Source organism: Aquarana catesbeiana, linkage group LG04, assembly GCF_042186555.1.
Source record: "Aquarana catesbeiana isolate 2022-GZ linkage group LG04, ASM4218655v1, whole genome shotgun sequence".
Classification (NCBI taxonomy): domain Eukaryota; kingdom Metazoa; phylum Chordata; class Amphibia; order Anura; family Ranidae; genus Aquarana; species Aquarana catesbeiana.
In genome coordinates this window covers 273,161,206-273,184,380 of record NC_133327.1, presented here as the reverse complement: position 1 = coordinate 273,184,380, position 23,175 = coordinate 273,161,206, and the positions used below count along the sequence as shown (strand labels likewise).

Here is a 23,175-nt window from a genome sequence, read left to right as displayed (position 1 = left end):
AAGGCACTTTATTAAGCCCAGCAGGGGTAAATGAAGTGAGATTAAGCCCCGATTATTTATGGAATCCCAGACTTTGCAAGAGTGGGCTAAAAAAAGTTCTATTGTCATTGGTTGCAACTGTGGTGGGAGACAGATTAAACAAGATAAAGCAGCCAGTGGAAATTTGTCTCTTGGGCCTGGTTAACACACTAGCCCACTCGTGCCACTAGAACTTTTCTTGGGCCAATGCCATTTTATGCCAGAAAGACTAGTACTGAAGTGGAAGTCTGATCCAGCCCCTACTCTAGACTTCTGGAAACACCCGATTAACTCTGTAGTCCAGCTTTAAAAAGCCACATAGCTATCTCGTGGCTGTCCCCAGACGTTCATATTCGATGTGATCCCCTGTTATCTCTCCTCAGCTCCTTAACACTGACTTAATACAAATATGCTGCCCCACTGGACTGGACTTTTTTCCGTAGGGCCGCAGATTTGTGTATCTTCCTTTGTGTTGTGGCATGCTCACAGCACAGAGTACAGGGTCTCACAGAGCCCGGCCCCGTTCTAATGATCAGAACACGGAATGTCTGATTCTGGTGTTCTGTCAAAATAGCCAATTCATCAAGATCTCCAATCACGTCACTTTAGGTTACTGTAAACCATCAGTAATTGTAAATTTCGATAAATTATGAGCTATTATGAGCGGACGTTGTTAGTCGGCTTCGATACAAACCAACAAAATGGCCACCTCCGAGGCAGTGACAACTTTTTTCTCCTCACCCGCTGCTCTGTAAAAAAAAACATTAACAGCAGCATTGGGTAGTGTTAGATGCACCAACAGATTTAGATAGACCTGACAAATTAAAGCCAAACTCCAGCTAGCAATTGTAAGCAGTTACAGCAACCGTTTATCTGTTATGCAATAAATGTTTTACATAAATAAAAGCTGACCATTGTAAGCACTTGCCAGTAGTAAATGGTTTGTCACAACCCCAAACCAGCAGGCTGAACGAAAAAAAAAAAAACGAAGAGGTTGCTATACTAAGTAATGTTAGTGCAGAAACCTTGCTCGTTCTGCACCCCCCCAACCAGGACACATCACACTGGCTGCCAGCGCTGATCGGATGCTGGTTTAACAGCATGGCCAGGGCCATCTTTAATTCAGGGCAAATGAGGCATCTGCCCAGGGCCCATTCATTGTTGGAGGGCCCCAAACGCTGATAAGTCAAGTGCATTCGTTTTCTCCTCCTTTCTATCCAGCTCAGCACGGGTTAAGTGAAGTCACGTCCCCTCATGTCAGTCTGAGTGGACCAAGTCTCCTTCCCTGCGACATGTTGCATTCCACCCCTCCCATCCCTCCTCTGCGGCGGCTGCTGGACTACATCGCTCTGCACAGTGAGTAGACCATCTCCCTTGGAGACACTGTGTGCTGTCGTTAACCGGGCTCCTCCTCTGATAACGTTTCAGGGAGTCTCAGCTGCTGCAGAGCTTTTTGGAGGAGTGCAGGGCTGCTGTGTGTTGTAATAGAGGACAGTGATTGGCTGCTGCAGAACATCTTGGAGGGGGGGCAGGGCTGCTGGGTGTTGTAGTCCAGAGCAGTGTGACAGCTTTGGGCTCAACAATAAGCCTCCCGCCTCTCCACCCTCAGCAATAACCCCCTCCACCCTCAGCAAAAAAACACCCCTCCCTGCTTCTCCCCTCTCAATAGCCTCCCTCCCACCTCTGCACCCTCAGCAATGGCCCGCCTCTCCACACTCCAATAACCCCCTTTCCCCACCCTCAATAATAACCCACCTTCCCCACCTCTCCACCCTCAATAACCCCCCCCTCTCCACCTCAGTAGTGTATTTAGGTTTTGTGCTGCTCCAGGCCTGACTAAACTCGTGCATCAACCAATTTAAATATGACCCACCCCTTCCTGTCAAGGCCACTTCCCTTTCTGTTTAAGACCCGCCCTGGAATTTTCGAGTGGGGACACTAGTTCTAGGGGCGGGGGGGGGGGGGGGGTTAATGGATTTCCTTAATTTGCATAGATTTCCTCTCACTTCCTGTTTGGCTATGGGGCAGGAAGTGAAGGGAAATCTCTGCAATGGGACAGGGATGGTAAAAAATAAACTGACAGGGGTTTTAACCCTCCCTTACTCTATCCAAAATGAAAAAAAAAAAAAAAAAAGAAGTGTTGCCTATAGTTCTACTTTAAGCACACATTTCTGATAATTTTATGGAGAGGACCAAGAAGATAACAATGCCAATGGTGCAGCAGAAAACATAGCACAGTGAGGAAGGTTTTGGTCCAGGATGAGAGGACAGTCAAAATTAGAACATGCGCCCCCCCCACAGTTGCAGAATACCAGCCTCCCGCATACCAGAAGCAGTGCGGCCTCTCAGCCCAGTCTGCCCCATAAGACTGGTGCTACACTAACAGTGTAGCGCAAGCCAACGGGGACTCTTTCCATGCTGCCCCCCTGCAAAGTGCTACCCTAGGCCTGGGCCTTGTTGGCCTAGGCCAGGATACAGCGTTGCTCCAACCTCAATAACCTCCCTCCCCGCTTCTCCACCCTCCACAATAACCCACCTCTCCATCAATAACCTCCCTCTCTGCTTCTCCACCCTCAATCACTCCCTCCCCACATCTCCACCCCCCAGCAATAACCCCTCTGCCAGCCTCTCCACCCCCAGCAATAACCCCTCTGCCTGCCTCTCCACCCCCAGCAATAACCCCTCTGCCTGCCTCTCCACCCTCAACAATACCCCTCCTATCGGCAGAAACAGCAGTGTGCTGATGGTTGAGTGGCAATGTAGTATGGAGAAGGGGGGGCTGTGTAATGATGGGGGTGGGATCCTGTGTAATAATGGGGGTATTATGGGGGAGGGATCCTGTGTAATGATTGGGGAGGGGGTTTCTGTAATTATGGGGGTAGTATAGGGAATGGGGGTCCTATGTAGTGATTTGGGTAGTATGGGGGAGGGAGTCCTGTATAATGATGGGGGGGGTAATTGCATTGGGGGCCCCCCAAGAAAATGTTTGCCAGGGTCCAATCAATATTAAACATGGCCCTGAGCATGGCCATTTTGTTAGACCAGCTTCTGTCGGACAGGCTGCTGTACACACTAGCTAAACACCGGATGTTTTCTGTTGAACCGGCTGATATTCGGCTTGTGTCTACCAGCCCTAACAGCGTGGTGGGGTTCTTCTCCCCTGTAGCAACTGTAATTACTGAACTTTGCTGAGCTGTGCAAGCCACTGCCCACACAGCCACATCATCCACAGAGATCTGTGAATGAACTAAAAGTCATGTCTCCCACTGCGGTAGACAGACTTGAAGTTCAATGGAATACAAGTGCGGTCATCACTGAACTCATTTTTTCATTCTCCAGTGGAAAGTGAATACAGCTCTAGATCGCGAGCTCCCCATAGCAACAGCTTCCTACGGGGTGCACTCGACAGAGGGGGAGGAGCCAGCAGGGAACATGAGAAGAGTAGGATCCTGGCTGCTATGTGCAAAACAATTTGTTATAAAATAAAAAAAATAGGTTTACAATAACTTTAAAGCTAAGCCCCACAGCCCCCTACGAAACAGCTGTGCCTGTAAAGGAAGACTGTTAGTACTCATCTTTCTTGTGGCCCACACGCAGCTCTGTTCAAAATACATTTTCATGTGAAGCCCCTGCAGTGTTCAGCGATACCTCTTGCTAACCTCCACGTCACTATGGTATCAATGTAATCCAGATCTTTAGAGTAAGGCACTATTCACACTGGTGCATGTTATGTGTGTTGGTGCAAAGTGTCATTTATTCTGAATAGCACCCTAATGCACCTTTTAACTCCTGTGTTGCAGCAACATGTGCTGCTGTGCGCTACATTGCCAAAAATGCTGCAGGCATTATTTTTGTGTGTTATGCAGGCCATTCAAATGAATGGGCTGCCCAAATGCAACGCACCTTAAAACGCCTTAACAAGACCTTAGGGGCTATGTTGGTTCTCACTACAAAAATGAACAGCCTAGTTTAAAAAATGAGCTGCAGTGTTTAACAAAAAGCTTATAGTACTGTTTGAGGAAATAAGAAATGCCAAAAGCCTAATTAAAAAGAGAAATTAAGGCCAAAGCTCCTTTGGCCCTACATCTCCTGTAGGTCACATGAATAGTCTTGGTTCTGCACTCCTGTTACCCGGCTTTAGCCGGCGGCAGGCTACATTTTTTCTACCAGTCCAGACTCTGGGAGGTATCCCGGCAGTAATGTTGGGATTCACCAAAATGCCTGACAGGCAGCTGGCTCAGCCCCCCAGAGCACCGCTGAGAACCGAAGCAAGCCACTCCTGCCTTCTCCACAGCCCAATGCTCCAGGTGAGCTCTGGAGGAGTAGAGCAGAGAGCCAGTGATTAACAGTCAGTTCTGTGCTCACTGAAGACCAAGAACTGAGTAATCAGCGGTCTTTGATCACTCAGTTCTCGGTGTTGAGGCTGCGGGGACAGACGCAGCATCGGATTGATCCACCTAGGTTTGTTTTTTTTACACAACCCATGCTTCACTTTTAAAAACACTGTAAAGTTTCATTCACCTCCACTCAGAGTAAGTCAAAAGACTACTACTTTCCAACACTTTGGATACACTTTTTTTTTTTTTTTTTTGAGTGTCAGTTAAGTGTTTTATCATCATAGTGATTACTGTGATTTTCAAAGCTTCAAATTTAAACAACCAACCATTCTCACATTAAAACATCTTAAACTTGGATTGCAGTGGCAGAAGGTGCACTGTAAAATTCTGTTGGATCTACCATAAACAATTCAGGACAGAACATAAAACATGTGTAGATTTATTGCAGCAGAAATTTCAGTGCAACAAAGCAATGGAAAAAATAAGAACACAGGCACCTGTTTATAGGTGTTTAGCTCCCAGACAACAGTGAATTTACTCCATTCCAGAGCAGGTTATACTGTACAAAACAAGTCTACCTTTTGGTAGATGCTAAGGCAAATTCTTGAAATTCTGCCATTGTGCCATCATTATGCTGTCATTTCATTCTGTGTTTATACAAGGTCTGAGAGGTTACAAGTCAGTAAATAGTACAATCTATTGTCATTGCCCTCGCCCCAATTGTGCCTTTTATTTAGTGTTCTGGGGGCAACCAGCTGAAGATGAAAATATTAGTGAAAATACAAATACTAGCACCATTCCTGGAACATCACCAACATGAGACAAGGGAAGGCCTGTGTAGAGAAGAACCTTGTGTAACAGCAACAGGACACCCCCCCTGCCAGTTTGATGTGCAACACAATATTAACAATAAGTACAAAGTTGCAGGCCTTACTGGCAGAAAAGATTTGCAAAACTGCAGCTTAGGATCCCAAATACATGTCAAAAATATGTACCTTTTTAAAAATTATGGAGCTGTGAGAGCAGATTTATAATAGAATAAAGTGTATGTGGCTGGTTCAACATCAGTTTATATGAAAATTCATGGCACTCGCAAAATTGGACAACAAACAAAACAAAACCATAAGACACGTTCATTGTAAATGTATAAGGCTTGTGGTGCTTCATTCCCATCAGTCGTCTTCTACTTAAAAAGCAATATCTTCCTTTTCAACAGGTTTTCCTTCTCTCTACAATGACGCCATGAGATGCGAAGGGATACCCTCCGACTGAGGATCATACACTTTCCCTGGCAGACAGCTCAGAGAAAGTCAAAGACCCCCGAATTCTTGGCTGCTTGATAAAAGAAACACAATGGTAAAAAAAATCCTAATAAAATAAGACGTAAATAAAGAGTAGCTCCATTCCACTACTGAGGCCTTTTTTCTTTTAGATGCAATATTAAATTTGTTAAAATCAATCTGTTAACAAAAGCCAAGCAACAAGGCAAGAATGCGGCCAGCCTTCTACCTCTGCACAAACACACAGTCTCGAGCAGGGTCTGAGAGATTAGGTGCATGGATTAGTGGCAGGTGAGAGGATCCGTGCGAGCATCACACACACAGCTCATTGGGACTGGATTAGCCTCTCCATTTCGTTTCTTAGTATCAAGATGTAAATAATAATTAGGAAATTCTCAAATAAACACAAACTTTTAAAAACAAAGGTCAAAGTTGTAAAGTTTGCTCACATAACATCCACAAAGAACTCACTAGGATTGCCCATGGCCATGCGGAAAGACTGTCTACTAGCGGTGAGTTCTGGAGGGATGGAGGCTAAATCACGGCTGGGTGGGGCTCCTGGTGGCCCCATCACTGGGGGAGGTGCTGGCATCATCATCATTGGAGGACCATAGAGTGGGGGTACACCAGGGGGACCATAAGACTGGTGTGTGTGGTGGCTTCGGATGCTGTGTGCAATGGAGTGATGGCTCCTGTGACTATGTTCACTAGCTGGCACTGAACGTTCACTTGCTGCTCTTTCTCGGCGCATACTGCTCCGTGTAGTGTGGTCCGATTCACTTCCACTCCCTCCAGATTTGGAATCTCCAGCCTTTGGGTCTCTGTCTTTTCTTTTTTCTGTACTACTGCGGTTGGAACCACTACTTCTACTACCTGGGAAATAAAAAAAAACAAAAAGAAAAAAAAAACCACAAGGTTAACATAGTAAACGAGGTTTTATTTTTTAAATTTGAAATCTTAGGCCAAGTTTAGGCTTGCATCTAAACCGCCGCGCCTCTGAAAAGTGATCCCCGTTTGTTGCTTTGCAGAGGCGTTTGACAAGCAGAAAGGAGGCAATGTGATGCCTCCTCACTGCCTGTTTTAACTCTATAATTGCTACAGCAAAGAGCCAAATGTGCTTGCAATTGTTTCCCCGTTCACCTGAATGGTTTGCATTCGGTGGCCAAAAGCTGGCCAGAAGCAGTGATAGTTTAAGCCACGGGTGCGAAGCAAAGCATTATGGCCCTGGCATGTAAATACCCTTGCTCACAGCTTTTGCAGTTTATGTGGGGGGGGCACTAAACATGCCAACTTGCACGATTTTAATGCCCCAACTGCAAGTCTAAATAAGCACTTAGTGAAAAGCTTGACCTTCTCAGTGTTGGCTACATGTCCATACACTAACAAGAATGGAAAAAACAATGGCTTTGAACAAAACATACATACTCACCTAGGTGGATGCAGCATCAGTCTACCTAAGAAATGAGCGATCAAAGACCGATTGCTCAGCTCTTGGTCTTCAGTGAGCAGAAGAGACGGTAACTGTCAGGGATTGAAAATCACATGACATTTGGCCCAACTGCTATGTGCGCGCATCTGTGTTTGTATACACACACACATACATGCACACACTTTCTAGAAAAAAAAAATGTTCCTATTCAATACCAAATTAGCCTTTATTTGATCAGCCCAAATAAACTCATTGCTACCCTTAAAAATATATTTAATTTCTTATTTTGGATTTCTTAGCATTCAAACTAAAAAGTACACACATTTCTTTAATTACAAAGCAAATAATGGAAATTTTTAAGTGCGTTATCCCAAAAAATTAACTGTGTCTTCATATTTAACGGAAACCATAACCCTTTTTTTTTTTTTTTTTTTTACTTCTGCATTTCCTCCAATATACCTGGTGATCCTGCCAGTTTCTAAGTTACTATTTGAAATTGATTATGCCAAGCACAAAAGAAGTCCCTTGCTGGTGTGGTCAGTTTGCACCCCTTGGATGGCAGCTAGGATTTACAGGTACCGTGCACAACATGCTTGTATCTAGTCAGTTTTGCAACCACACCCCCTGTCCATCCCTGCTCCATTGAATTGAACTTTGGAGCCGGGTGGGGCCATCTTCACCTCACTCAGCTCCATACCACAGAGGACACAGGATCTGATCACCTCCGCTGCTACCGACAGCTCAGGTGCGGTGGAGGGGCCCCCCTCTCCCGCCGCCGATAAAAGTGATCTTGCGGCGAACCCGCCACAGAGATCACTTTTATCTGAAAGCAGAACGCTCGCTGAAGATACTGAGGTTATGGCAGCTAGCTGCTGCCATAACAATATTCCTCTTCAAAGTACTGCCGTACAATGACGGCGGGTGGTCTGTAAGTTGTTAACTCATAGACGCAAGGCTCTTGTTTACATAGGCAGACCACCATTCTGCTTCTCTTGTGAACGATCACGGGTGGCAGGCGGCCATCCCACCAATTGGCTCCAGGTGTGTCCAATCATAGCAGGGGCAGGTCGCCAGCGGCGCACATGTGCGCCTCAGACCCACTGCACGAAATCACCTACCAGTATATCTGTGTGAAGAGGTCCTTAAGTGGTTAAATAGAAATAAAATATTTTGCAAGACAATATTGCCAAAAGAGCCTTAGTTACGCCCTCTCCTCAAAAAAATATACACGTATTACAGTACCATAAACAATGACAAAGTTATTGCTTAATGTGTCATTAAACCTACATCTTTAAAAACTATCAGTAAATGCAGTATTGCATGCTGTTCATACTAAGGCACCATGGGATTAGTTTTCTGTATTCTGCAAAAAACCTGCCTGATCCTGCTCTCCCCTTTCTGTCAATGTCCCCACTGTTGGGGATTTTGCAGAACAGCGTTGGCAGCTTGTGCACATGCTCAGTTTTCAGTGTATTTCTACCCTGAGCATTCCTTCTCTATCACATCTGAGCAGCCCATGTGACTACAGTCACACACAGGGACGTATTCACAGAGGTGAATGGTGAATGGCAGCCCGCCCACTACCTCCTTCCCCCATGCCCACTAACCAGCTAAACACACTAAAAGGGGGGGGGGGGGGGGGGGGGAGATATGACCTTGATTGATGGACCTTCATGTTATTCTAAGACACAGCCTATGACTGGGAGAAATCCACCCACACTATGTTACTGCCAAAAATAATAAAGATTTGATTTCAAATATATATTTGTATGATGATTTAAAACAGTTTGATATTCTTTATAAATTTTTACTCTGTATCCCAAAGGCTGCTTTTTATTTTAAACATTTGACCAGCAGCAGGGGACTAGGCGCTCCACCTGCAACCGTTTCCCTGCAGAAAAGCTGAGAAAAAGCTGGGTCATGTGACAGCTGTATATCGATTAGGAAAGAAGGTAAGGTCGATTTATTTATTTTTTTTAATTAAAATAATTACAGTGCCATCATCCACATACAGAAAGAGAAGGGATAATGCAAATGTGTTTAGCATCACTTTAAACAATAGGCCCAAAGCTGTAATAAATATTGTATAAAAATACTAAATGTGCCCATTCACAATCCTCCTTTACAACTGTTTGAGATATGGTGAGGATAATATTTACCAGGTTTTCTTGTATGCATCTAAGTAAACAGAATAAGGTTTGGCAGTGATAGGATATATGCTTTTAGCAAAGGGCCCTAAATGAGCTCTCCCAGTTAAGTGAACCACATCTCGTCTGTGAAGGCAAAAAAGCCTCAATAATAGACCTGTTTCTAAGAAAGATGGAGCCAAACATAGTACAGATTAACCACCCTCAAGGAAACAAATTTAATAATTAAAAAAAATAAATATAATAATATGAATGATTTTAAAATGAACGAATTTAATCAATTTTGGAATAATGCTACAACATAACAAAATGTGGACAAAGTGAAGCGCTGTGAATACTTTCCGGATGCACTGTATGAAAAATGTTTTCCATACCAAAAGGATCTAAATTTCTGTCCAAGTTAAGGCAGTATTACGTCTCTCAGGGGCAATTTAGATAAGAATGCTCTGTTCTTTTAACAACTTAAGGACCTGGCCCATTTTTCAGACTCAGTGTTTACAAGTTAAAATAATTTTTTTTTTGCTAGAAAATTACTTGGAACCCCCAAACATATATTTTTTCAGACACCCTAGAGAATAAAATGGCAGTCGTTGCAATACTTTATGTCACACCGTATTTGCGCAGCAGTCTTACAAGCACACTTTTTTTGAATTGAAAAATAAGACAATGGTAAAGTTAGCCCAATTTTTTTTTATATTCTGAAAGATAATGTTAAGCCGAGTAAATGTATATCCAGCATGTCACGCTTCAAAATTGTGCCCGCTTGTGGAATGGCGACAAACTTTTACCCTTAAAAATCTCCATAGGCGACTTAAAATTTTCTAGAGGTTACCAGTTTTGAGTTACAGAGGAGGTCTAGGTCTAAAATTATTGCTCTCGCTAAAACGATCGCGGCGATACCTCATGTGTGGTTTGAGCACAGTTTTCATAAGCGGGCACCACTTGCTTCTGCGTGTGAGCTCAGAGGGATACATCCCTTGTAATAGAAAAAAAAGCATGGCAGGACCTCTTAAATATGAGATCTGGGGTCAAAAAGACCTCAGATCTCATATTCTCACTAAAATGCAATAAAAAAAAAAAAATGTAAATGTCATTTGAAAAATAAAGAAATTCCCCTTTAAGAGCATTGGGCGGAAGTGACGTTTGACATCGCTTCTGCCCTCCAATGCTATGGAGCCGAGCGGGGGCCATCTTTCCCTCACTTGGCAACCAGGCAGTGAGGGGAGAGGAACCGATGGGCGGTCCGCCAATGATAAAAGTGATCTCGCAGCGAATCCACTGCTGAGACCACTTATCTGAAAGAGGACAATCCACCATTTTTAAAAATACCGGGATTATGGCAGCTAGCTGCTGCCATAACAACGGTATTTAATGTCAAAGTACCGGCGTATAACGGCGGAGGCTGGCCCCAGAGGAATACAGAAGGTTCTTAGCGCATGAAGATTAAAGCAAAGTGAGTGTGAGAACCAGGGTGTTGGGAAGAAAACATACAAGGCTGAACCAATACCTGCAGGATAATAAGGGCTATGTGTTTGGCAATATCAAAGAGAACAGGTTGCATGAGGCATAGGAATAGGTTTAAAGATGAAGTTTCCTATCATCACACTAGGTGAGAAAGACCTCACATGATAGATTGCAGAGTATGAGCGGAACGATTATATGTGCCTAATTGCTGGAGTGAATTGGAGATACCGAGAGATCTCTGGGCAAAAAAAAAAAAAGTCTGTAGAGAAGTCATATAACTGAATATTTTTGGTGAGAGGGTTGTAAGCCAGAGAGATGTGTGTTATGGCAGTAAAAGGACTCTAGTAAGTGGAGCCAACCTACCCACGTAGTTAAGAAAGCCCTAGTGACCCTCAGTGGAGAACACTGGGCACAGGCTACCTTAAAAGAATCTGTCAGTATTACCGGAGAGAAATTCTCATGGAAGAGCAACCAAGGGGTGCTAATGATAGTATGTCCCATGGGACCAGAAAAAGTGATAAATAAAAATGTCAGTGATGAATTAAAATGATGTCAGGATTAAACCCAGAAACCCCAGATGTCGTAGGATGAAGGATCAACCAAAGGGAAAAGTGTGAGCAACAGCATCTGACTGAGCAAATGGTTCAAAGAATTAGGCTCTGGGCCTAGTAGTTAAAGGTCTTCAAGGCACCTTGGGATGAAGTTCAGAGTGTAAATAAGGGACTAATAAAATAGCAGGGTCTAATTAAATAGAACCACAGGAGGGTTCTGGGTGCTACAGCAATGGACCAGGGCTCTGGACCTGTATTGCACCCTGCGGCTAACTACACTCATTGCACCACATGCCATGGTGAATGCCTTATGCAGGATCCAATGTTCAATTCAAACATTACAGGCAGGGCTTGCTGCCACAGGGTCTGAGTACAGTACCAACAGGTAAACATTGAGGGTAACGGATCTGGAAGCTGCTGGTAAGGCAATAATCAATCGGTCCATCGAGTAAAAGAACATGGCAAAAATAGGAAAAAATCTAATCCAGAAGGAGAAGGAACCCATTACCAGAGGAGCAAAAAAAGAAGCCTCAAGGTCTGCTTCGGGTTAGAAGGAAACATTGGGGCAGTCACAGCAAAGCTTTTTTTTATTTCCAATCACCTGAAGGTAGCGGCGTATAACCCATGGTCTAAGAATCAATACCTGTGCCTTGTACTGTACAATTAAGATAAATATAAATCCAAACAATGAACTTATCTTATTTGTTCCCTTATGATTCTGGGGGAATCTAGGATGGAAAAGGACCTGGGGGTCCTAGTAGATGATAGGCTCAGCAATGGCATGCAATGCCAAGCTGCTGCTAATAAAGCAAACAGAATATCAACTCCAGAGATAAAACGATAATTCTCCCGCTCTACAAGACTCTGGTCCGGCCGCACCTGGAGTATGCTGTCCAGTTCTGGGCACCAGTCCTCAGGAAGGATGTACTGGAAATGGAGCGAGTACAAAGAAGGGCAACAAAGCTAATAAAAGGGTCTGGAGGATCTTAGTTATGAGGAAAGGTTGCGAGCGCTGAACTTATTCTCTCTGGAGAAGAGACGCTTGAGAGGGGATATGATTTCAATTTACAAATACTGTACTGGTGACCCCACAATAGGGATAAAACTTTTTCGCAGAAGAGAGTTTAATAAGACTCGTGGCCACTCATTACAATTAGAAGAAAAGAGGTTTAACCTTAAACTACGTAGAGGGTTCTTTACTGTAAGAGAGGCAAGGATGTGGAATTCCCTTCCACAGGCGGTGGTCTCAGCGGGGAGCATTGATAGCTTCAAGAAACTATTAGATAATCACCTGAATGACCGCCACATACAGGGATATGTAATATAATACTGACACATAATCACACACATAGGTGGGACTTGATGGACGGGTGTCTTTTTTTCAACCTCACCTACTACCCTGTTTCCCCGAAAATAAGACCTAGCGTGATTGTAGGTGATGGCTGCAATATAAGCCCTACCTCCCAAATAAGCCCTACCCTGTTTCCCCGAAAATAAGCCCTACCCTGTTTCCCCGAAAATAAGCCCTACCCTGAAAATAAGACCTACAAGGACTTTAACTAGGGCTTATTTGGGGGGTAGATCTTATATTGCAGCCATCACCGACAATCACGCTAGGTCTTATTTTCGGGGAAACAGGGTATGTAACTATGATCTGCTAAACATACCACTGAAAAGAGTTTTGTTTTATCTTTCTACAAAGTGCAAAATATACCTACCAGAAATCTTGTAAACTGACAACTTCCTGTGCTCAAGGAAGGTTAAGGAGATTGGGTGAGAATAAAAGGAGGCGTTTTAGAGCTGAAAATAAACCCCCCCATCCAGCTCGCCGGGCTGTCCCGTCCCACCAGGAGACCCAAGCTAGCATGTACGCCTGCTGGCCAGACACCCAAACAAAGGAAGAATCGGCATTGATCGGGTGTCGGATGTAGTAACCCGGAAGTGGCGCCATTTTTAAGAAATCCACAGTACTCAAAAACGCCGGAAAAAACACACTTTAATAAAAAAAAAAAAACACACACACACAATATATAACCCAATTTTCTTGTAAAATATGAGTGATGTTACGCTGAGTAAATATACTGAACGCGTCATGCTTTCAAATTACGTATGCTTGTGGAATGGCGCCCAATTACAGTACATAAAAATCTTTACAGGTTACCAGTTTAGAGTTAGAGGAGATCTAGTGCTAGAATTAGTACTCTTGCTCTGATGTTCGCAGCAATACCTCAATGTTTGCTTTTAACACCATTTACAAATATGGGCGTGACCTACGTATGCGTTCACCACTGCGCCTGAGCACTGGGGGGGGGGGGGGGGGGGGATGGGGCGCTTGAAAACATTTTTCTCTTTTGTTAAATTTTTTATTTTTACAATGTCCCTTTAAAAAAATTGGCTGGGTGGGAGGGGGAGTGTCCATGATTTTCAGATATGTACCAAATGTCAAATTGCTTCAATGATTTAATCCCTGTTATTGAGCTGGGATAATTTGACATGGTATTTGCTGTAGAAAGTGTGTCTTTATTCATGCTCACCTTCACTATGTTGGCTACCAGCACTTCCACCACCATAGCTGTATCCAGGATCTGGGAAAACTGGGTGTGGGCTGTAGGGATGAGGCAATGGATACTGATACTGAAATGCCATCGGCCACGGAGCAGCTCCTGGGTGCGGTAAGGGAGCAAGTGTGTCCTGATCAGATGTTCCACTAGACCCATCATGGTCATTAAGAGAGAGATTTGCCATGTCTGTGGGTTAAGGAAGAAGTAATTACATTCAAGTTTTGGTGTGTGATAAACTATGAACACAAGATAGCACTGTAATAGAAATGGTGGTGGTACACGAACAAAGAAGTTGGAGTATGATACATACTGCCACAAAGATCTCCAAAAATATAGTAGCACTGCTCAGAGAAAGTGATTTTATTGACGGTGTGGCGGATGTATCCAGCTTTAAGGAGGTTGCTGGCATATTTTCGCGCTTCTCGCCGATCCGTGAAGCCCTCCACATGGTTATAAAGCCAGTCCACCACATCAGAACCTGGAATAAAACAGGAGTAAGATATTCATAATAAAAAGAAAATAATATTTCTGCAGAGGAATAAGGCTGTAAAATAATAAAAGCCATCAGTAACCTTACACCAATTGCCATAATAGCCTCTTTTGGTGTAAAAGACTAAGTGCACTTAAACTTCACAACACAAATTTTAAGTTTACACAAATGTGGAGGGAATATCTATCTTTTTAAAGTGCTTTGAAAAACCTTGGTAACACAGGTAACCTTGTTACAGATGAGAAGCACATCCAAATATCACCGAATGGGTAGAATGGTAAAAGCTTGGAATGTCTTTATCTTTGCAGGAAAGACACCCACTTTTTATTCCGGATAAGCACACAGAAAAACCCCAAGATTTTAGCACATCCCCACTGTATAAAAAAAGGGATGAGTTTGAGGAAGTGTTTTCATATTATCTAGGAGCAAAAACCAGTCATCTGTCACCAAGTCTAGATACAAGTTGAAAAATCTTTCTCGGACATGGAGTGCTCTTAGAAATTCCTCACTTAAAGCGGAACAAAAAATGCATGCTATGTCTCTACTGCAATAACAAACACTTACCTAAAGCAGGAGATAGACAGGAATAACTCCGGGACAAACAGACTTCTCTCTGCTCCTCCACGCTCATTGGAGCGCTGAGCTGTGGAGGGGCGGGGAGCGGCTGTCTCAGGATCTCAGCGGCTCACTGAAAGGATGAGACAGGCATCAGTCCAGGCACCTGGCGGATACGAACTGTCGGGATGATGCGGTGTCTGGACTGATCTTGGTGACGTCAGCAGAGAGCGGACTTCAGACCGCTCTCTGCTGAAAATGGGTCACAGGAGTGCAAAACGAATTGCACTCCTGTGACCCATAGGAGAAGCCCAAACGAGCCCAGGCTGGACTTCTCCTTTAACAGCTTTTTGCAAAAACACCTTTTCCCTTCAGAGCTTCCTGAAACATTGCATATCTATCTGCTTTAAGGAAGGAGGGGGAGAGTTTAGAAGCAAGTGTTTTTGGGAACTTTTTGCATGTGTCTTTACCAGTGAAATCAAAAATCATCTCCTTCTTGTGAAACAGCCATTAAACCCCTAGCCCCTCCTACCACAACCTGACCGTTTGCAGCCTTCAATTGAATACACGCTGAGCTGTGCATGCACAGCACTCTAGCTGTGCCAGAATGACAAACCCCCATGCACACACGCAGAATAATGCCATTCTCTGGCCGAAAACTCGGCACCAGAAAGTAGCCAGGGAGACGATGACAGAGAATTTAACCAGCACATGACTGGAATGAGGCGGTGAGAATTCCTGGGAGTTTAGTTTCGTTTTAATAGGGTAAAGTGTTTACACCATAGTCCTCCTGGCAGCATCATTTTATGAATGCAGTAGGCCTGTATGCACAGGTTGGACCCCCTTTCTCAAGAAAAGAAACCCAGAGGAGAATATTCAGGTGACAAGTTCAGTACACTGTGGTGAAGTGTGGGTGTGGCAATATGGTGTTAACAGTAGGAAGGGCTAAATACTTGGGCCTATATACAGAGTGCAGGGGTGCACAGTATGAACCATACTACTTGTACTACACACAGGTGTGGGTAATGCATAGATATAGGGGTCAGATTATAAGCACATGCTTTTTCAAGTTTACAAAACACATTCATTGTGAACACTTGATGTACTTTTCATTAAACCTAGAAGCACAGCATCGCACAGGCTTACAACAACTAAATCTGAAGAAACCATGCTTTGCAGGAACTAACGCCGCCCTGGAAGATTCCTGGAAAGTGAGTTAACAGGCAATAGTGTTGTTTCCCGGATCATCTTCCAGGATGGCATACAAGAAAAGACAAAATAGAACTACCCGATTAGCATGGGACTACGGCTTGAAGTACCTTCCTCCTGAAGGCTTGTTCTTTGCTGGAGGGCAGGTCCAACTGGTAATGTTTCACAAAGGTTTAGAAGCTGGGCCAGGATTTGCAGATCTGGAGTGCTGTGGCTATGGCTCTTTCTGCCCATAAAGTAGACACTGCCCTGGTGGAATGGGCCTTGATATTCAGGAGGAGAATTCAGAGAAGATGCAGATGAGCTTCTAGGATCGCAAATTTCATCCACCTTGCCATAGCATTTTTTTTGAGACTCTCTTGCCTTTGTAAGGCCAATAGAATAAAACAAACTATAAAGGTAGATCTCGGCCCTTGCGTGTGGTCAATGTAGGCTATTGGGCATCTTCTTACGACCACCTTATTAAATTCTGCTTCTCTTTCGATCCTAGAATTCCCGCAAAATGAAGGAAAAACAAACAATCTCTTCTGTCCAATGAAAATTTAATGCTACTTTGGTTAAGAAGGCTGGATTCAAAGTAAGAAGTATCTAGTCTTGAAGGATAACCAAATGGCTCAGCTATGGAGAGAGCCTGAATTTCACCAACACTCCTTGCTGAAATTAGAGCCACTAGGAGAACTGGACCAGTCATCCTAGTGTTGTAGTTTCACCAGCTACAGAATCTTTTCCATACTTTGTTTTAAATTCTGTTCATAGCAAGTCGTCCAGGTAAGGAATAATCTGCACTCCTGCAGACCTTAGGACTGGTAAAGCTTCCGCAAAGCACCTTGGGGAAAATAGGAAAATACATGATGCCGACGCAAGCCCGAAAGAGCATTGCACTGGAAGTAGAGATTATCCCCATGCTTATCTGAGGCATATTTTGGCTTGTTCTCAGATTGGGATATGAAGGTATGCATCTCTTAAATCAAATAACACCATGAAAGCCCCTGGAGTCAGGAGTTCTTTGTGGTATAAATTGACTCCATCTTGAATTTCTTGTAGCGTACAAAGGTGTTGACCCATTTCAGATTTAGAATCAGTTGGTATTTCCCAGATGGTTTTCTTCTTATAAAGATGTGAGAATAGTGTGGGATTTCCCCTTTAGCTCCCTGGTTTCCCTAAGAGACAGACTTGTGCAGTTTAAAATAGAGCATACTACACACCATATAGACTTCATAAAATGAAACCCGAACACTCCGCAGAATGCTGGAGGTGCAGCACTTCCCTGGGAGACTTTACGCATATTTTCTGGACCTGCCCTAAGATTCAGCGGTATTAGACTGAGGCGCTAGATATGATTACTCTGGTTGCCTTGGTTACGATACCGATGAAGATGGAAGTGTGCCTCTTGGGCCTGATAGAGAATGGTGCCAATTGTTGCGAAAAGAACCTTGATTGGGCTGTTGCTCTTTTATGCCCGGAAAAACATTGCTATGCATTGGAAAAAAAAACTACGGTACCCTCCTTGGCTCAATGGAAACGTCTCATAAATGAGAGCCTTCCACTATACAAGGACACATAGAGAGAGGATGCCCCCTGAAATATGATAAAATTTGGCATACATGGCTTGATGAACCTACTACGGCTTGAAGGCCTAGAGAAGAGGAGAACGAATAAGGTGTACTTATAAGTATATTCATATAAACATATTCATATATTACTAAACATATAAACAGAGGACAGTATGCCTGAATAGGCAATAGCTGACTCTGAAAATATAATGTGACACCAGTAATCCTATCTAGCAGCACCACGAGCAAACACGTTTAGAGCCATAAATGATCTGACAACTTATTAACCATGCAGATAACTGTTAAGCACTCAATGGTTGATGTTTATGTATAATTTTTGTGTATCTTGTTTTTCTTTGTTCGAAAAAACAATAAAAAAAAGATTTAAAAAAAAAAAAAAAAAAACACAACATGTGAGAATAGAAGCCACCGACCACTTGTTCCAGGGGGATTGAGGCTTATATTATGCTTAAACAGGTCTTGAAGCAATGATAGCATTGCAGCTGCTTTTATCGCATCCTCTGGTAGAGAAGTTATGAAACGTTTTTCAGGGGGTTTGCCCTCAAATTCCATTCTGTATCCTGAAGAAATGAGGTCCAGGATAAACCAAGTTTTTGATTACAGCTTGCCACAGAGTGGAAGCATCCCAGTCTCTTGGCAGTCTGAGTCATTGTGGCTTTTCTTTAAATCGAGATGTGTTGAACAGGAATCCCTCCTTTCTTTGCCCTTCCTTTACTGCCAACCCTTCCCTTGATCCTGTTTGGCTGAATCTTTGTTTTGTTGACACCTGAAAGGACTAGAATAATTATGTATGCTTTGGTATTGGGAAGACCTTATTTTTCCAGTCTCAGATATCCTTTGGCCTTCCAATCCATGGGGTCTGTTAACAAGCCAGCATCTTCAAATGATAGTTCAGACCTCTTCGATACCTTTGTCAGAGAAGCATCTAGTTTGGGACACTTGTCCCATAGGTAGGCATCTTCATTCTTGAACTGAAACCACCTCTTTGAATTTTTAGGGGGGGGGGGGGGGGGGGACGACGACACCTTCTCAGGATCCTTCCATTCTTGGAGAAATGCCTCCCTCAAAGCCAAATGTATTGGGAAGGTTCTGGCTTGCTGGGGTACCACATACAGTAGAACGTGGACAGAAAGCACCTTACGTTCTTCTTCATCTAATTCCACACAAGGAGATCCTTGCATAAGTGTTCTAAATGACTGACATGTCTGGTTCATTTCTTTCTTCATGCTGTCCAGAGATCCTGTCTTTTTTTTATGTTGTCCAAACAGTCCTAGCAGAGACTTTTCTTCCAAGTACAATCCCTTCCTGGGCAGATCAGCCCCTTTACTTTCTCTAGGTTCCTCTCATTTGTCTTATAGAGCAGAGGACAAAAGATGGCAAGGTCTCTAAAAAGAGGAGAAAGAAAGATAGAGACCAGTGCTCCTATTCACACCACCAGCCACAAAACATGTTTCACACGGTGCCCCCGCCACCAGGGAGATAAATATGACATACTGTAGGCAGACCCCCAGGAAAGCCGAGCTAGCAAGTGGTTGGCCTGAAAAAAAAAAAAAAAAAAGCCAGTGCCCCGGAAGCCAAGAGGAGCCCCACAATCAGCTCTCTTACCTTGGGGCCAGAGTCTAAAGCAACTTCCAGATCTGTCCCTCCACTTGCAGCCACCCCCTTGGTGACCCAGCTAACTCAGGAAACAGACAGAAAAGGAGCCCAATACAGTTCAATGGCCTCCTTAAGTCTCTCAGTGGGGGTCCCAGCCTGACGCTGTATTCAGGCGCCGCCAGAGGTAACAGCGCCTAAGGAATCAAGTTCCAATTTTAAGCCCGGTGTATTCCCACCAACAAAAATGGCCAGTGAGGTACTTCCTCCACTCCCCAATCTCACTTATGCTTGCCAGACCAGAAGTGACGTGATCAGCACGTGCCCGCTGACTCAGGCATCCTCCACGCGAGTCCCAAAACCCTCACTACCAGTGTACCTTGTACCACCTTTTCAGTACCCTGCAGCCACAAAGTACATCCAGGGAGAGGGGTTCCCCAAAGAACACAGGCTATCTCCCAGAGTAGCTTACAAGAGCCTGAGCTACCTGCCACCCTCAGGTTAACTGGTTCTGTTAGTGGGAGGCTGTAGCCAGGAGGCACCTGCCACCTAGCACGCAGGACTGACAGGAAAACAACGTTTTGTGCACCCGTCCTGGACGGAGGAAATACATATACTGAACGCTTCAGCTGCTGTTTATAATGTGGATCATGAGTTTCCTGTGTTAGGTGGAAGAGCCAGGGCCGGCGCTACCACTAGGCGAACTAGGCAGCCGCCTAGGGCATGCTGCCACCTAGGGGGCGCAGCCATGAGCCCATGGAGCTGCAGGGCACTGCAGGAGGGCATTATATGGTGACAGCAGCAGGTGCGAGGAGTGGGGCAGCGAAGGCGGCAAGGTGCGGGCAGGATGACATCCCGTGATCCCGGCTCCAGCTACTGCCATGTGCTCTCCCCAGGACACGGAGACCATGAGGAAGGAAAGCAGTGAGGGTAGGGCAAGCACCAATAGCCTGGGAGGGAAAAGACTCCTGAAAATGAAAGCACCCCCGCAGCTAGCGCCTGCCAGAGCCTTGAGCCCCTGGACACTTTCAACCTCCTCTCCACTCCTAGGCCCGAAGGACAGGCTAACCGGGGGACCTGAGAATAAGGACGGGCAAGAGGCAGCCAGGGACCGCTCCACCTCACAGAGATACGCTGCAGAGCACCTCCGTGACCACAAAAATGGGTCCTTTCTGCTGCTGGCATGGAAGGTACTGTACTGACCATCTCACACACCTTCCGGCAGACAGGGACTGGGACATGGACATGGGGGCACAAGAGGGACTACAGACAGGGCTAGAGGTCTCTGTCACCCCCCCCTTTCGCTCTGTCACCCCACCACCCTCCCTGTCAGGGGGTAAATGAGGAAAGCATGGAGTGTGCTGCGAATATAGGGGGCATATGGCGAATGCATGGAGTGTGCAGCAAGTATAGGGGGTGTATGGGGAACGCTTAGAGTGCTTATATTAGATACATTTCTACTGATTTTAAAATGTTAAAGTTTTTTTTGGGGGGGGGGGGCAAAGTAGTTGGTCTAGCCTAGGGCGCAGAATAGTATAGCACCAGCCCTGGGAAGAGCCTCTCTCATAAGCCATCCTGGAAGATGACCCAGAAAAAACTGGTTCATAATGTGTTGACGGACATAACCCCTTTTGGTCAATACATGTCAGGGCATGGCATATATGTAACATGCAAAGATATCCAAATATATACAGCCAGTCTTGTACCATTGTCAAGCAGTTGGCACAACCATTTTCCAGTTCAACACAACCTACTAATGCTGGGTACACATGGGCCAAAAATAAACTGGTTCAGCAGGAACTGGCCAACATTCGGTCGGTGTACACAGCTGTCTGTAAGATGCTGGTCTGACGACAGGCTTTGTGTCGAAGGGACATACTGGAAAACCAGAAACCTTTCAGTGCTAGGGGGAGATCGCCACACTTAACATTAAGTTGGTATATCGACATGTCAGTTATATTTTGTTTAGCCCGCTGAGTTGAACAAAAAAACAAAACAAAAAACTAAAAGCGTGTACCAGGCTTTAGTCGCCAACAGCCTACTCATTTGACAGTGAATAATTTTCATCAAATTAGAGAGTGAAAAAATAGTAAAGCTGACAAAAGAAGTACTAGAGGATGTTCGTGGCAGTGCAGAGGAACAGAAGTATTTAAACAAAAATGGTTGAAAAAAAATAGTCAACATATATTTCAACCAATTATTTTTGTTGTTAGACTGGAGTTCCAGTTCTAGCTTGTGTGGGCAGTGAACTTCAACCTACTAAATAAAAAAAAAAAAAAAAAAAAAAAAAAAGAAGGATGGTCAAATTTCCCCTTTAACCACTACTCTAAGCAGGATTTACATACTTACCAATAAAAGCATTGGGAATTGTTATCTTAAGCCACATCCTATCCCGAACTTCCAGGCCAGATTCTGGGGAGCTCATAGCTTTTACAATCGTTACCATATCACTATGTATGGATAAGTGGAAGTCATCAAAACCTTTACAGAAATAGAAAATGTAGAGAAATGTCAAACCAGCAGATAATACACATTTCTAGTATTTCATTTCTTGTATAGTGTCACTCTATAAAGTGACTTCATACCTCCCATAATTTTACCAGAAAGACATCACTTTTGTATAAATCAGACTTACGCTCAGTTTCTGGGATAGAGCTTGTAATTGAAGAGCTGGTTGACGTGATTGTACTCATAGATGGACTCATTCCATAGGCTGGGTAAGTTCCAGTCATTGCTGCTGTATGAGAAACCCAAGCTGCTGGATCAATAGGTCGGATTGGTTCACCTAATAATGAGAGCGAAGATGAGACACAAGAGCACATTGGAAAAAAAGAAAGCATGGATAGCTGCATTTATTGAAGCAGAAAAAGTGAGAAGCGAAAAGGCAGTGTTAAGACAATATAGTTTAATGACTAAACTCAAGACCACCCAAAGATAAGATTTCTGCCATAGTCCAAATGGCAATGGGAGTATAAAATATTATTTGAACAGGTATATTGGTTACCTGAGTCTGTACTTTTGTATCCTTATTCCTCCCTCCTTTCCCACTCCCCTCATCCTGCCTTTTGTCCCAGATTCACGTTATCGACAAAAGTTCAATACAATCTGTGAGCATTCTTCTGGGACTACTAGAAGATTATACCTCTGTATTGCATTAGAGTCCATAGACTTTAGATATTTCATACTGTACAAGTTTACTTTTAAACCTCACTTCTGTATATACTTCTGTATTATACTTGTTTAAACTCCAATAAAAATTATTCAAACTAAAAATAAGATTTCTGTATTTTCCATAAGATCTATTTCTTGGAGTCTATTGAAAGACACAGGAATTCAGAAACAGTCGGGTTATACTGCCGCCTACAGGAAGCCTGGATGCTGGTAAACAGAAAAATTGTAAGCCAGACCCTGTTTAGCCCCGTTTAACACCCCCCTCACCCCACCCAGCATGCCTAATTTACGGGAAAAGGTAGTACGAAGGGCAGGATCCATGTGACTCCAAGGAACAGATTTTATGGCAAAAACAAATCTCTTTTCTTTCTCATCTATTGATCGTTACAGAAATTTAGAAACAGTCAGGACATCCAAAAGCAGTACAACGGAGGGGTGGGAAACAGCCCTGCCCCTGACAAGCCCATACAAATGGACTGAGAGCTGTCTGCAAATCAACCACCTGAAAGACCAACTTCAAAAATGGAACCAGATAAGAAGTCCCCACAACCAGAGAGAAGCCCTGCAAGGCAAGGGAAGCTGCCAACACTCTAGGGAAAGCTGAAGAGGATCAACCTGGTGCTCAAGACCATGACAAAAGAAAACCATCAAAGAGCAATGACCACACAAGAAGGTACAATGAGCTAAAGTAAGCAAGATTTAACTGTCTAGGTTTATGTTTGGATCAATGACAGAATATATGGAAGATGGAGGATCTTTAAGAATCAATTTAAAGAACTAGGCTGCAGGTAGAAGG

At 44.0% G+C, this 23,175-nt stretch overlaps 1 protein-coding gene across 4 annotated transcripts in view; it reads right to left on the bottom strand.

Annotated features, from left to right (window-relative positions):
- Window positions 1-4,778: 4,778 nt before the first annotated feature.
- Window positions 4,779-23,175, bottom strand: part of DVL3 (dishevelled segment polarity protein 3) — a 226,181-nt gene continuing 207,784 nt past the window's right edge. For 2 of the 4 annotated variants that reach the window (XM_073626557.1, XM_073626560.1), the window contains 6 exons: window positions 21,844-21,993; window positions 21,558-21,689; window positions 14,098-14,265; window positions 13,761-13,973; window positions 6,085-6,508; window positions 4,779-5,687 (listed from right to left, as the gene is read on the bottom strand). In XM_073626557.1, the coding sequence (XP_073482658.1) occupies window positions 5,666-5,687; window positions 6,085-6,508; window positions 13,761-13,973; window positions 14,098-14,265; window positions 21,558-21,689; window positions 21,844-21,993 (1,109 nt within the window). In that variant the 3' untranslated portion in view covers window positions 4,779-5,665. Of the gene's footprint in view, window positions 6,509-13,760; window positions 13,974-14,097; window positions 14,266-21,557; window positions 21,690-21,843; window positions 21,994-23,175 lie in introns of all 4 variants that reach the window. The other 2 variants (XM_073626558.1, XM_073626559.1) reach the window with 2 other exon arrangements.